This window comes from Thamnophis sirtalis, unplaced genomic scaffold, assembly GCF_051295495.1.
Source record: "Thamnophis sirtalis isolate CommonGarterSnake01/CBP01778 unplaced genomic scaffold, rThaSir2_p1.2 scaffold_7, whole genome shotgun sequence".
NCBI lineage: Eukaryota > Metazoa > Chordata > Lepidosauria > Squamata > Natricidae > Thamnophis > Thamnophis sirtalis.
In genome coordinates this window covers 62,127,171-62,140,731 of record NW_028261387.1, presented here as the reverse complement: position 1 = coordinate 62,140,731, position 13,561 = coordinate 62,127,171, and the positions used below count along the sequence as shown (strand labels likewise).

The 13,561-nt window shown below is 37.1% G+C and overlaps 1 protein-coding gene across 3 annotated transcripts in view; it reads right to left on the bottom strand.

The window, feature by feature from the left end:
- Nucleotides 1–13,561, bottom strand: part of LOC106548890 (receptor-type tyrosine-protein phosphatase V) — a 55,747-nt gene that overhangs the window by 26,086 nt on the left and 16,100 nt on the right. For all 3 annotated transcript variants that reach the window (XM_087720225.1, XM_087720223.1, XM_087720224.1), the window contains exons 8-14: nucleotides 11,812–12,081; nucleotides 10,550–10,819; nucleotides 6,479–6,748; nucleotides 5,309–5,578; nucleotides 4,786–5,058; nucleotides 3,262–3,534; nucleotides 1,336–1,608 (exon numbers count right to left, since the gene is read on the bottom strand). In XM_087720225.1, the coding sequence (XP_087576351.1) occupies nucleotides 1,336–1,608; nucleotides 3,262–3,534; nucleotides 4,786–5,058; nucleotides 5,309–5,578; nucleotides 6,479–6,748; nucleotides 10,550–10,819; nucleotides 11,812–12,081 (1,899 nt within the window). The remainder of the gene's footprint in view (nucleotides 1–1,335; nucleotides 1,609–3,261; nucleotides 3,535–4,785; nucleotides 5,059–5,308; nucleotides 5,579–6,478; nucleotides 6,749–10,549; nucleotides 10,820–11,811; nucleotides 12,082–13,561) is intronic.

Genomic DNA, 13,561 nt, shown 5'->3' with positions numbered 1-13,561 from the left:
TCTCCTACTTGTTTGTAACAGAAATTGGTGCACGGTGCACAATCATTTTTCTATAACTACACACAAAACTCAGTTGAACTGCATCATCTCCAAACCTATAACGGAAACATTGCCCAAAAATAGTTTGTCCATGAAAGACTGTTCAGAAACTATTCAGTCCAATAGGTTAAAGAAAGAGCCATGGTGATGCAGTGGTTAGAATGAGTACTGCAGACTAACTCACTTCTTACTATCAGGTGTTTGATCTGACCGACTCTAGATTGACTCGACTTCCATCCTTCTGAGATCAGAAAAATGAGGACCCAGGTTGATGGAGGGCAAGATGCTGACTCTATAAACCACTTAGAGAGAACCGTAAAGCACTATGAAGTGGTATATAAGTCTAAATGCTATTGTTATTGCTGTTGCTATTTTTAAAACAAACATGTTACAACTTTTAAGATAACTTAAAAAAGTTATTCAGTTTAAATCTTTCTTTGCAGAAATGATTAGGGGCTGTCTTTCAAAAAGTTCTCCTCCATATTTTGTTCAGAAGCCAGAAAAAAAGCAGACTCAGATACTCAGTGCCTGCACAATTTTTTCCAAATCATTTTGGATTCATTGACTGATATCAATGCTATAAATTACTAGAGCTGAATTTAACTTCAGCTGATAATCAACCATCATTACAGCATAGATGGAGAATCATTTTGGCTTTCAGGATCATAAAAGTTGGTATGTTTTGAGTTAGGGGCTCATACACCTCCATCATTCATATATTCCTGTGTATCTCTTTATCTTATTCCATCCTGATCTCTCAAGCAATTTCGAACAGAATTTTGAATTAAAATGGATAAATAAAGTTAAAAAAAAACAATCCCTCCTTTCTCCTAATCACTCACTACTAAATATCAATTTTCTGTGGGGCAGCATGTGACTTTGTCAATAGGAAAACTAGACCAAATGTAGAACCAATGTAAATTGCCAAGAAGAGTTAAGACACTTTCATCATATTAGGCTTTCCATTCCTCATTCTTGAAAAGCACTTAAGGGCTGATTGTCTTCTTTCTTCCACCTTCAAAGTGGAATGCAGATGACAGTGATGGAGGAATTGCAGGGGAGGAGGGTGAAAGAATCTGGGTTGCCTGTAAATTTTAGAGATATATTGCTTGGGCAGCGGGGAGCCCTGCTTTGCTAAAATTTGAAATATTCCACAGCAAAGCTGGTAATAAATTGACTGAACTTCAGATACAACTGACATTGGGAGATTCAGGAGCTCTGAAGTGGATTTTGAATGTGTTTAAAGTTCCTATCCGGAAATGTCCATATGTGGACAATGAAGAAACTCAGACTCACATGTCCAGTCACTGGTGTTCCCTGATGATATCCGATACGGCCCTGCTATGGAAGCAACTTCCAGCAAGTATTTACTTCCTGGGATGAGGCTTCCAAAGGTGAAATTAGTAATGTCCTTTTCTACAGATACCTTGGCTACCACAATGCCCAATGCAGCATTATAGAGTGTAAGTACATAGCCACTTTGATCTCCTGCGGGAGGTTCCCAGGTAGCACTCAGCTTGTCAGTATGTCCTTTATTTGACAGAAGTACCATGCGAGGAGGTAGAGGACCTGGGCAGAAGGGAAAGAGAATGGAAGTTATGTGTATCAATAAGCGATACTAATTTAACAAACAAATCTGTATGAATTTATAGCTTTTACATGATGGATGTTGCCAGCAAAGAATTACTGACACTATTACTTAAGTGTTAGATCTTTCTTCTAGTATAACGTTAGCAGCAGCTCAGATCCCAGATGCAGAGTCAGACACAGTACTTTTTGGACATGTCAAATGTATTTGCCAGTGATTTAATGGATTCCAAACACCTGTTCTTAGATGCAGCAATTATTGATTGTATTGTAACATTCTATGATCTATTGATGATAGATTTAAATTTTATTGAGAAAGACTGATGGCAAAAGAAGGCAAAAGAAGAGGATGAGATGGTTAGATAGTGTCATCGATATAATGAACATGATTTTGGGCAAACTCTGGGAGACAGTGGAGGACAGGGGGGGCCTGGCACGCTATGCTCCATGAAGAGCCAGATATAACTTAGCAACTGAAGAAGATTTAACTATTTCCTTTGTGTCTAGAAAAATGGATAATAGTTCAGCTATTATTTGAAGTGACTGTGTCTCCCTGAGGCCTTATTTCAGGATCATATCCCACATTGCCAAAAGAACAGAATCAGATGTTTGCTAGTTGAAACCAAGCAGAATTTTGAGGCTCCATTTCTAAATTGACCAATTTAATCAATTGACCATGGATTAATTTGGGAGCAGATGCTAATCTTCTGTATTAAAATTGCTACTGGGTTTATTAAATCTTGGGTATATTTGGCCTTCTTGATTCTAATATTTACTGATGCAAACAATTTCCTATGAAACTATGCAAGCTATGGAGATCAATATTATTCCTGATTTGACCTAAGTGAGGGAAGTGTCAGCCATTTCAAATGAAATTCAGGGCCAGTATTCCTCTTAGCTTCAGAATGACAGTATATGGCATTGCTTGGAATGAAACTGCAAATAAAACTTGTTTATTAAATAAAAAGATTCTTGCCCATATGTACACCTTTTGGCCTATGTTTAAATCAGTTTCTGAACCCTGTGTTTGTTCTGGATCACAAGAGCAAGAGTAGTAAGGTGATTTATCATTTTCAAAATTACAAGAGCAATTGAAGAATCAGGGACTCACTTGTGCTGGGTTATTTTTATTCATAACAATTCCACGGTGTTTGGAATATATGGCAAAGGTGCTGTTTGAGGACTCTGATTTATTTCTTTTCTGATGAAGGATTTTTTTTTACATTATTTATCTAGTAACTTCTTATGGTGGAGGAAGAAATGTGTTTTTGGGAGGGTGTTTACTTAAGTGGAAGCTTACATGACCAGCCTTAGAAGAAAAAAATGTAGTTGGGTATTTCTGAAGAGTATAGAGATTACCAAACACTCAAGAAGGGAAAATATTAAGATAACTTGTTTTTTCATTAGGATGAGGACAATGGTAATCCAAGATGTAGTTATTTGTCTTACAGACTTATCTATTTTATCTTGTAAATTCATTTTATTTTCATGTAAGAGTATAAATTGCTTTGGGGAAATCTTACTGTCTACAACTGAAGTTACACATATGAGAAGCCAATCATTATAACAAGGGGCTGTATTTTAGAATCATATATGTCAGTAATAGAGGGCAGGATGCTGTCATGATTTACTCACTTGTCCAAGCACTGAAATTCCCTGCTGAAGTCCTATGAGGTCCAGCCTTTGAGAAAATCTCAGATAAGTAATTGATTCCAGATGTCAGACCTGAGTAGGTAAAATTAGTAGCATCCCTTCCAAGATGTGCTTGTGTTACTAAAGTACTGGATCCTGTGTAGTACAGTTTCAGTTCATAGCCATCCAGTCTTCCAGAAGCTGGTGCCCAGGCCACATGCAGCCTGTTTGGGTGCCCTTCATTCCAGATTTGCACAGAGGAAGCTGGCAGAGGAGCTGTAAAGTAATTAAGAATTTGTCTGATTAAATGAGTAACAGTAATTGACATAAATGGCAGCACATAGCGGCTACAGGGCATGGGAAGGTGGTAACGATACAATGGATTCTATATGGTGTGTAGTACTACTAATTATGTTTCTCTGTATATATACAAATAAAAATATTTCTTAGATATATAAGTTGTACTTCACACAAAACAGAACAGTTTACAAAACAAGACAAAAATACAAAATTATAAAGATTTAAACCAGCAATCAAGAGCAATATCTTAAATCTACCAAATAGCAAACATAACTAACACTCTTATCCTGAGCAAATAGGAGAGTCTTGAACAATGGCAGAACTACAAAGTTGAGAAGGATAGGCATAAATCTTGCTTATATTTGATACTCAATTATCAATAAGACTGGTCAAAGTCATAATCAGAAAGTTGATCTATACTAAATCAAACCATTGAACCTTCCTACTCACTATTTTACTGTAAGCAGCTCTCTAGCTTTAACCTGAATCAGGTAGACTTAATCTTGAACACATACTTCTCATAGTTCATTTTCCTTTCTCCCAAAGGAAAATCACCCTGCTTTTCTCAAACGGGTATCTCTCAGATATGTTAAACATCGACATTTATATTTACCAACCATGCTGGCTGAAGGTTATGGGAGTTGAAGTCCAATACAAGGCACCAAGCTGAGACAGTGAAAGTGAAATTAACCTAATGACTGAAAATGGTAAGAACTTGCTGTAGATACCATTCTACGTGAATAAATCACCCTCTTATTTCCATCACAGTTGAAAGGATGTTGACCACATCAATATGCTAATATGTGAGCTTGCCTATCTTGTCTCCGACAGAATGCACATGAGGATTTAATGTATATCAATGTTGATAGGATTTTTGAATCTAACGGAGCAAGCACATTTACAGATTAGTACTTTCTGTTATTAAGACCTAAATTTCCTTTCCTCTAATTACATACAGAAAAGGGACCAAATCAGTCAAGAAGAATAAAAACTTTGTCAACTTGGGGATATATCCAATTGTTTGATTTAGTAAACTTCAGGAAATGAAATGTGACCTAATGATCAGTGGTCAAGCATGTGGAAGAGTTGGATAAAGAAAATGGAAAATGGGAAAAAAACACTGAGGAAGAGTTGGGTAAGGAAAATGATCTGGAGAATAGAGTTGATCAAATAATGTTATAGTCTCATATCTATGGGTAACAGTTCAGCCTAGACTGTCAGACTCACATGTCCACTCAGCAGCAATAGTGGAGGAGGCCTCAGCGTGTCCTTTCACTGAAATAACCTGCACAGCAAAATGGCTTCCTGATGGCAAATCTGTCCAAAGGAAATCCTGGACACTTGGGCCAATGACATGAATTCTCTTCATGCCTGGAGGATCCAGGCTATACAGGATCATCCTGTAGTGGTCCCGTCCTCCTGGAGGCTCAGTCCAAGATGTGTACAGCACAGATGAATTGCCCATATTATTCAGAGTCAGGTTCACAGGAGCAGCAGGAGCTGCAATCAGAAAGAAGTTTCAGTCAGAAGCTCTCTTCATGGTACAGTAATATACATGGTGGTGACGCTATGAAATTTAATCATTATCTTCCAGTGTGAACAAGACTGAACTGAAGAGTAGGCAAGTCCATGCAATCTAGGATCCATCAATATGAGAAACGTAGTCTAAAGAAATCTTTTTTGCATCAGAATTCATTCACTGTGCCATATTGACAAATTCAGAGATCAATTATCAAGGTGTTGCACTTACCTGTGCAAGCTGAGCTGTTCCGGGAAGCAGAGCTGTAGGGTCCAGCCAGTGACCACACTGCGATCAGATAGCAGGTCCCAGGGGCCAGTCCCACAATTGTAACGTTGGTGCTGGCTTTCCCCACAAACATGTGGTTACTGGTATCTGTAGATCCTTCTTTCGATACAGAAACCATATAACCGTCTCTCTGCCCAGCTGGGGGCTTCCATTGCACAGATAACACTGAAGAACTGTGACTGATTACCTTCAGAGAAAGTGGCAACATGGGCACTAGAAGAAGCAGCAGAGGTGACATCAGAAAATGTTTGCTGGACAAAAATTATTAGACAAGTGCAAAGTCTCATTGGTTTTTTATTGTCCCATTAGAATAAATAAGATATAATTATAGGGCAAGAAAAAGGAAGTATTAGATAGTAATGAATACAATATGGAATGTAAATATTAACACTAGAAAAGGTAAACGTTTCATTTATTGACTTAGTGGAACTAAAGGCTAATTCCTCTTCCAGTATTGTCTTTTATGATGACTCTGGGTCATTGTAAACTACTCTGAGTGTTTAAATAATCAGGAAGAGAAGATGTAAATTTAACAATACTACAAACAGTAAATACAGGTAGTCCTCAACTTACGACCACATGATCATGGGAATGCTACAATGGTCATAAGTATGAAAAGTGGTCATAAGTCATTTTTTCAATGCTGTTGTAACTTTGAATGGTCACTAAATGAACTGTTGTAAGTCAGGGACTACCTGTAGCGGGTTGATCATGGTACAAAGAACAGAAATAATCCAAAGGATAATTATCAAAAAGTGATATTGGTTTAATCCACTTAATTTAAGATCTGTAAAGTAGAGAATAATTACTGAACATTCCCGATAGATGACTGTCTGATCTCCTCTAAAATAAGTTATTGTATGGGATAGCGATAGCACTGATGCAAATTCAAAAGGCAAGGGAGAGAAAATATAGAACTAATGATTATCTAGCTCTGAATATCTCATTCATAATGCACCAAAATAAGGTACTGACAAGAAACAATAGCAGTTCTGCTCCTTCTGTCAAAACCAGCAATTGGAGAGGGGCGTCTTAAAAAAATATGTAGTGCCAACCTATTTCAGTCAGAATAAACAGAAAGGGAAAAAAGGCAGAAGGAACCCTACATTATACCTGTGTAGCCAATGGCTGTTTGAGAAGAAATGTAGTGAGGTCCAGCTCTGGAGACAATTTCAACACGATACCGAGTCCCTGGCACCAGATTATCTAAAGTAACCTGTGTGGTTCCATGTGGTACAGACACATTCTGTATAATGGACAGGGATTCCTCTGAATAGAGCTGTACCCAATATCCTCGTCCTCTTCCCGATTCAATCCAGCTCACAATCAGTTGCTGGGGATTTTGGCTGCCCTTCACGCTGACATTTGCCAGAGATAGAGGATCTATAGTGATAAAAAGGTTGGCACATCAGAGTCAGATTTTAGAAAAAGGCAGGCATGATGCATTAACCTCACAACAGCTGATTCACAGAACATATTCAACAGCTCTGTGACATCTTGGATTCATTCTTCTTTTCAAGGATTTGCAAAGCTGGATATATTTCAGCAGACTTTCATAATATGAATTAAATATTATCTTGATAATATAACATATGAACATGAAAAGATACCTGGCATAAGTTAATGACAGGTGACTAAGATAGTAGAGCAGGGATGAGTTACCTAGAGTCTCCTAGTGCAGTTTTTTGCAGTTCCACTGACGTTATTGCAGGAAGCTGCAATTTTTTTTGATGTATTTTATAAAATTCTCGGACATGGTACCAAGTGTCCCAGTCACAATGGGTATCACTGTTCCATGTTTCATTTTGATGACCAAGTCACAATATTTCACAACCTTTTTCCAGTTCTTTTTCTTTGACTCTGGTGTCTCCTGGTACAGTGATGTTAATAAATTTTTTGCTTCAGTTTTCGATAACTGTGATATCTGTGTTGTGTTGTGTTACAAATGACGGTCTGTCTGTCTGTCAGTTGTTGTTATTGTTGTTGTTATTTCTTTTATTCATTAAACATGAAACTAAGTTCAACTGAACATTTTAAAATGTATCACAAATAACATTGACTTGCGCTAATGGTTGATACGAGTTGCTGTCAGCATCCTAGGGATCAACTTATCATCATCATCATCATCATCATCATCATCATCATCATCATCATCACTATTCTATGGTCACCAGGAATTCTGCAAGGACATCTAAAAGGCCACAGGTTTCCTGGATCTATAGCACTTCAATCCAAAGTTTATGATATTGCCAAAATCAACCTAAAACATGTTTGTGAGCTGGTAGCAAATAAAAATATGGCCCTAATACAATTCCAGGAATAATACAGGATTAATGTTAGATTAGTTGTCTTCCATCTCCAGCAATCCGAATATTGACTGAGCCTGATAGAGGCTGTAGCTACAAACACTAGTATAGGAACTGAAGTCCAAAAGATCATAAGCATAATGATGGTCAGAATGACAGGATATAAATTCTGTATATATATATATATATATATATATATATATATATATATATATGTATGTATGTATGTATGTATGTATGTATGTATGTATGTATGTATGTATGTATGTATGTATGTATGTATGTATATATATATATATATATATATATATATATATATATATATATATATATATATATATATATATATATATATATACACACACACACATACATACATACATACATACATATATATATATATGCCTTAGATGAGGCCTTCATAGAGTTATTACAAAGGGGAAAAATTAAAATGAGCATCCAATCAATCACAGCAATTGATTGATTGTTATGTGCCATCAACTTGGTATCAACTGTTAGTGACCAGATAGATAGACCTTCTCCAATAAGATCTCTTGTCCAACCTGGCCACTCAGATCTCCCAAGATTGGACTCATCACCATCTTGCTGCTAGTCATCCTTTTCTTCTCTTTCTTTTCACATTCTCTACCATTATAAACTTTTGAAGTGAGTTAGATCTTCATTTGTGCCTTAAATGAGAATTCTGGATTGATTTCCTTTATGACCCATTATTTTTGGTTTTTGGCTATCGACGGTATTCTCAAAGGTCTTCTCCAAAATAAAACTTTAAAAGATCCAATACTCCTTTTTACCCTGTTTCTTCAAAGTCCATGTTTCACAAGGAACACCATCACCTGCACAATTCTAATCTTTTGTACTTACAAACATATTTGCATATATTTTGTATTCATTGCTGTCCTTCCAAGTACACATTGGCAAGAAACGTAAAAGGCATTCACTACTGCAAACACTGTCTTTATTGTTGAGAGAGACAGAGACAGAGAGAGACAGACACAGAGACAGGCACAGAGATATGCTGCAAAGATCATTGGTTGTTGCTATCTTATTCAAATAAATTCTCTCATGCAGGGTCCTGTGCCTGACCTATTTTCACTCCTTTTTACCCCTTTGGAGGCTGAAGAAATTGCTTAAAGAAGCTAACTCTTTTTTCTGGGATGCTTTTCCAGGCAGCATACTACAAGTTAACAAGCTGAGCTTTCACCTTAAGTAGTTTATTACAAAGGGGAGGTGGGGGAATGCTGCCTGAAACTGATCAGACCATCAGTTTCACACTAAAGAATAGAATAGAATAGAATAACAGAGTTGAAAAGGACCTTGGAGGTCTTCTAGTCCTACCCCCCTGCCTAGACAGGAAAACCTGTACCATTTCAGACAAATAGTTATCCAACATCTTCTTAAAAACTTCTAGTGTTGGAGCATTCACAACTTCTGGAGGCAAGTTGCTCCACTGATTGATTGTTCTGTCAGGAAGCAATGACTGGAAACTAATCAAGGGGAGAAGCAACTTAGAACTAAGGAAAAATACTTATGTAGACATATTTATTTTTGAAGCCTTCTAAATAGATAATTATCAAAGTGTTAATTGAACTTCACCTTCCAGTACTGGGAGTTCTTGTAAAAAAGGAATATTTTCTAACATACAACTTGGAAGTTGTCATCTCTACCATATAAAATTTCAATAGACTCCATCTTTATTTGATTTCTTTGAATCAGTTATTAACAGTCCATTTGTGACTTTCAGTATACTAACTCAAGGTTAGATAATAATCTTCATATTAAAGGATTGTTCCCAAAGTCTAACTGTCATTATTAAATCATTGATTGTATTATACCTAAGTGATGCTCTTACTATATCATTCTGATATGAACTTTTTCTTTGTATTCACATCTCATGTAGTAAATATTATATTCTGACAGTCCAATTCCATTTCTATATACTGATGCCTAAGATGTCAACAACTAGCTGATTCCATTTATTTTTCATGGTGTTGAGTTTTCCTATATTCCTGCTTCCTATATTCCATGTTGTCACTGTAATTCTGTCTTATGCTTTTTTTTCTGCATAGCAGCATGATCTTAACATCCTAACATTTTTAATTTAGCTACATCATAAATACCATTAGTATTCAAAAGTTCATCAGCAATTTTTCAATAGCATGCTGAGTGCCATTTGAAATGAGAGGCCATCATCTCGTCATCATCTAATGCCAATACCTGATGGCATTAATTAACCAATTACCTATCTTGATAAAATGCACGAGTAATTTGCAATTTCCTTCTTGCATACTGTATGAAATTATTCTTTTGTTATTGTCAGTGAGGTAAACTTTCAATATTTCTCTATACTGCTGCTGACCAGTATTAACTGTCTGCTTGCTTTAGCTGAGCAGCTAGGAAAATCTTCACATCTTGGGTGATCCTGCTGGGAATGTTCCTTCTTGATATGCACACCTGACATTCTTCATTCATTCTTCAAGGAGCATCTCATTACCATAATAAGACACCACAGAAGAACTTGGGGGATGACACTACAATAGCTATAACTTCAAATATATTTTTAATTAAATACTGTACATTCCTAAAGTTCATCTTATTGGAATGTTCTGTCCACTAAGCACAAGATGATAATAAATGCTTCCCCTAGTAACAAGATAAATGCTAAATTCCTTTTGCAGATTAATGGAAATGAAAGATTACTGTAATTTGTCAAGCAAGAGCAAGGATATTGCAACAGCTTATGCATGAGTAGCCTCGACATCACACATTACATTCTTAGCCTTACTGAGATCTTAGTCTACAATAAAAACTGTGTGTTCAGGAAAGTCTCATTATTTGCAGAAACACATTGAATACTCACATGTCCATGCAGAAACCACCTGAGATGAAGCTCGGTAAGGTCCTGCCATTGCTGTAACCTCCAGAAAGTACTGACTGCCAGGTTGAAGACCTTCAAATGTAAAATTTAGCATGCTTGGCCCAATTGTGATGTTCCTCTGCAAAGAATGTTCCAGACTGTAGAATCGCAGGAAGAACTGGTCACTGTCACCCAGAGGCTGGTCCCAAGAAGCAAAAAGGCTGCCGGCCCACTTGCTACTAGCCAGCATCACTCCTGATGGCACCAAAGGATCTGAAAGAAAGAGGTTTATCTATTACTAAGCTGTACCATTCCAGGATGGAGAATTCAGGTGATTAAGAGATGTTGATCTGAAAGGAAAGATTTCTAAGTAAAAATGTGACATATCTTGGAACACTCAATAAAAGTAGTAAAGATCACATATACAAGGGTCATTTAATCAATGCATTGTTTCTGGGCTATAAATAGCCAGATAGATAACAGAAAAGAGATACAAAAACCCATCCAGATATAGGAACCCTAGATTTATTCTTCCCTTGTAAATGTCTATGGAGATTCTCAGTCATCCAGGTCATGGTTGTCCCAAAGGTGCTTTTTCAAGAGGTAAGTGGACTTTTCTGGAAGTTTTGCTTCTTATTCAAGAAGCTTCTTGAGATCTGACTGGATGATATAAATCCTTCCAATCCCCACCATCCAGAAAATCCAGTTTCCTCCTGAAAAAGCACCTTTGGGATTTGCCTTGTAAACTATTAATTGTAAACTACTGATATGAATTAAGATACAATTAGCCTATTAATATGAATTATGGTGATATAATTACTTTTTTAACAAATTACAAAAACAAAACTCATAAACGATATCTGAAATCTTGGGCAATCTGTTGAATTTGGATGAAATACTGTTACCTTTCTAAATCAAATCAAGTTCTTACCTCAGCAAAAATCATCCTTATAAAGTTCCTTATAAAGTTCAAATTCATTTCTACCTCTTTACTTTCCCTCTTCCTGTCTTTATTTACAATGAAATGATTATGTTTGCTAATACTTTTTCTACTTGTATAAAACTCACTGAAAGTCAAACAAGAAAAGGAGAAATCCTCTGCCGCAACTTTTCATCAGTGCAATAATTTTATATGTTTGACTGCATCTCTCAGTATGGTTAATGGGGGGTTGGTGTGATGGGACTGTAACTGAGCATAGCTGAAAAGTGTCACAATGGAGAAAGATACTTGGTTCACATACTACTGAGAATGACGGCATACTCACATGTCCAGTCACTAACTATTTGAACATGAGACTGAAATGGTCCAGCCACTCTTGCCAGCTTCAGAGTATACTGACGTCCTGGGATTAGCATTTCAAAGGTGATATTAGTCTCTGCCAGAGTCAAATTTTTAATCACTAATTGGGACTTGGTTTCCAGAAGAGCTCCTACACAGACGCCTCCGCTTTTGAAGCGATTCTGCCAAGAAGCATGGAGCGACCTCATTCTATGACCATCATTGCTGAGTTTCAGGTGCTCTGGAGGCAAAGGATCTGAAGGAAGGAGAAAGGAACCAACATCAGAGAGGTTACACATTATAAACAAATTCTTACAATTGACCAAAGTCATTTCTTAGACAGTTGCCTAGAAATTTCCTAACCAGTTGCCTAATAACATCTGTCCTAAAGGAAACAAGGAATCCTAATCCGAGACTAGTTGATTCTCAGGCAAGTCTTGATCACAAGGCTCTGAACAGCTGGATCTTACTTGTTATTGGAACAGACTGTGCATAAAAACAACCCGCTAATGCTTGCATGTTCTCCCTATAGATGCTTTATCTATCTAATCTAAAATTAGTAACAGAATAACTAAATAAAAGTTGGAAAGGACCTTGGATATCTTCTAGTACAGTGGGCTCCAACCTTGGCAACTTTAAGACCTGTGGACTTCAACTGCCAGAGTTCCTCAGCCAGCAAAGCTTTGGTGGCTGAGGAACTCTGGCAGTTGAAGTCCACAGGTCTTAAAGTTGCCAAGGTTGGAGACCACTGTTCTAGTACACACACACATGCACACACAAAAGCAGGAGACCCTATGCCTTTCCAGACAAGTGGCTGTCCAGTCTCTTCTTAAAAGCCTCCAGTGATGAAGTAGTACCCACTTCTAAAATAATCCAAGCCTAAAGTCTACCAGGCATAATAATTAAGGAATTATATGCATTTTCTTCACCCTCTGTAAAATGAAGCCATGTACAGCAAGGAATGCCAACCCCCAAATCTTATGTGGGTTCCTATGCTCATTAGAACTTTTTAAAAAAATCAAATCAGCTTTTGTGTTGCAATATTAGAAAAGACCGTAATTGCTAGAACAAAAATGCACAATTCTCTCGGCAAAAGTGAACTCAAGGGGCACATTTTACTCTGAGCTATTTAAAGGGACGAGGGAGAACTATCTGCAAGAGTTGAGACATTCTTTTTGCCTCACCCAAAATCCTTATTTTAACAAATGAAACACCGAACATTTTGACCTCTCCCACTTGGTGGGGGGGAGAGGAAAGCTTCCTCATGTTTTGTAAAATGGTAGCTTGGTCTTAAATAGAGAGGCTTCCTTTTCAAAGGCAAAGGCACAGGAGAAGCTTCTCTTACTCAGCAGGGCAGTTGTGCATGAGCTATGCCAAGTACCTTTGGTGAGTCCTATTGCTCTCCTTTAGAATTTCCACCCTTTCTCATTAAGACTGTTATGGTTGCAAGCTCTTGCATAAGAGTTAAGGTTGAGAAGTTGTGTTGATTTTAACTTTCCTATTCAAGCCAAGAGGATGGGTTACATCATTTTATTGTGTAGATACATGTACACAGATACAATGTCTATACTTATTTTTCTGATGTTGTTTGGAAGAAACACTGTAAAGCTAAGTGAAATGAAATGTATTCATTTCATTACCTAGCTAGGTAACATCAGTGCTGCTACTTAGCTTGGATAAAGAAATGATGGCAAGCAAACAACCAAGTTTAGAATGCACAAAACTTTGCAATAAAA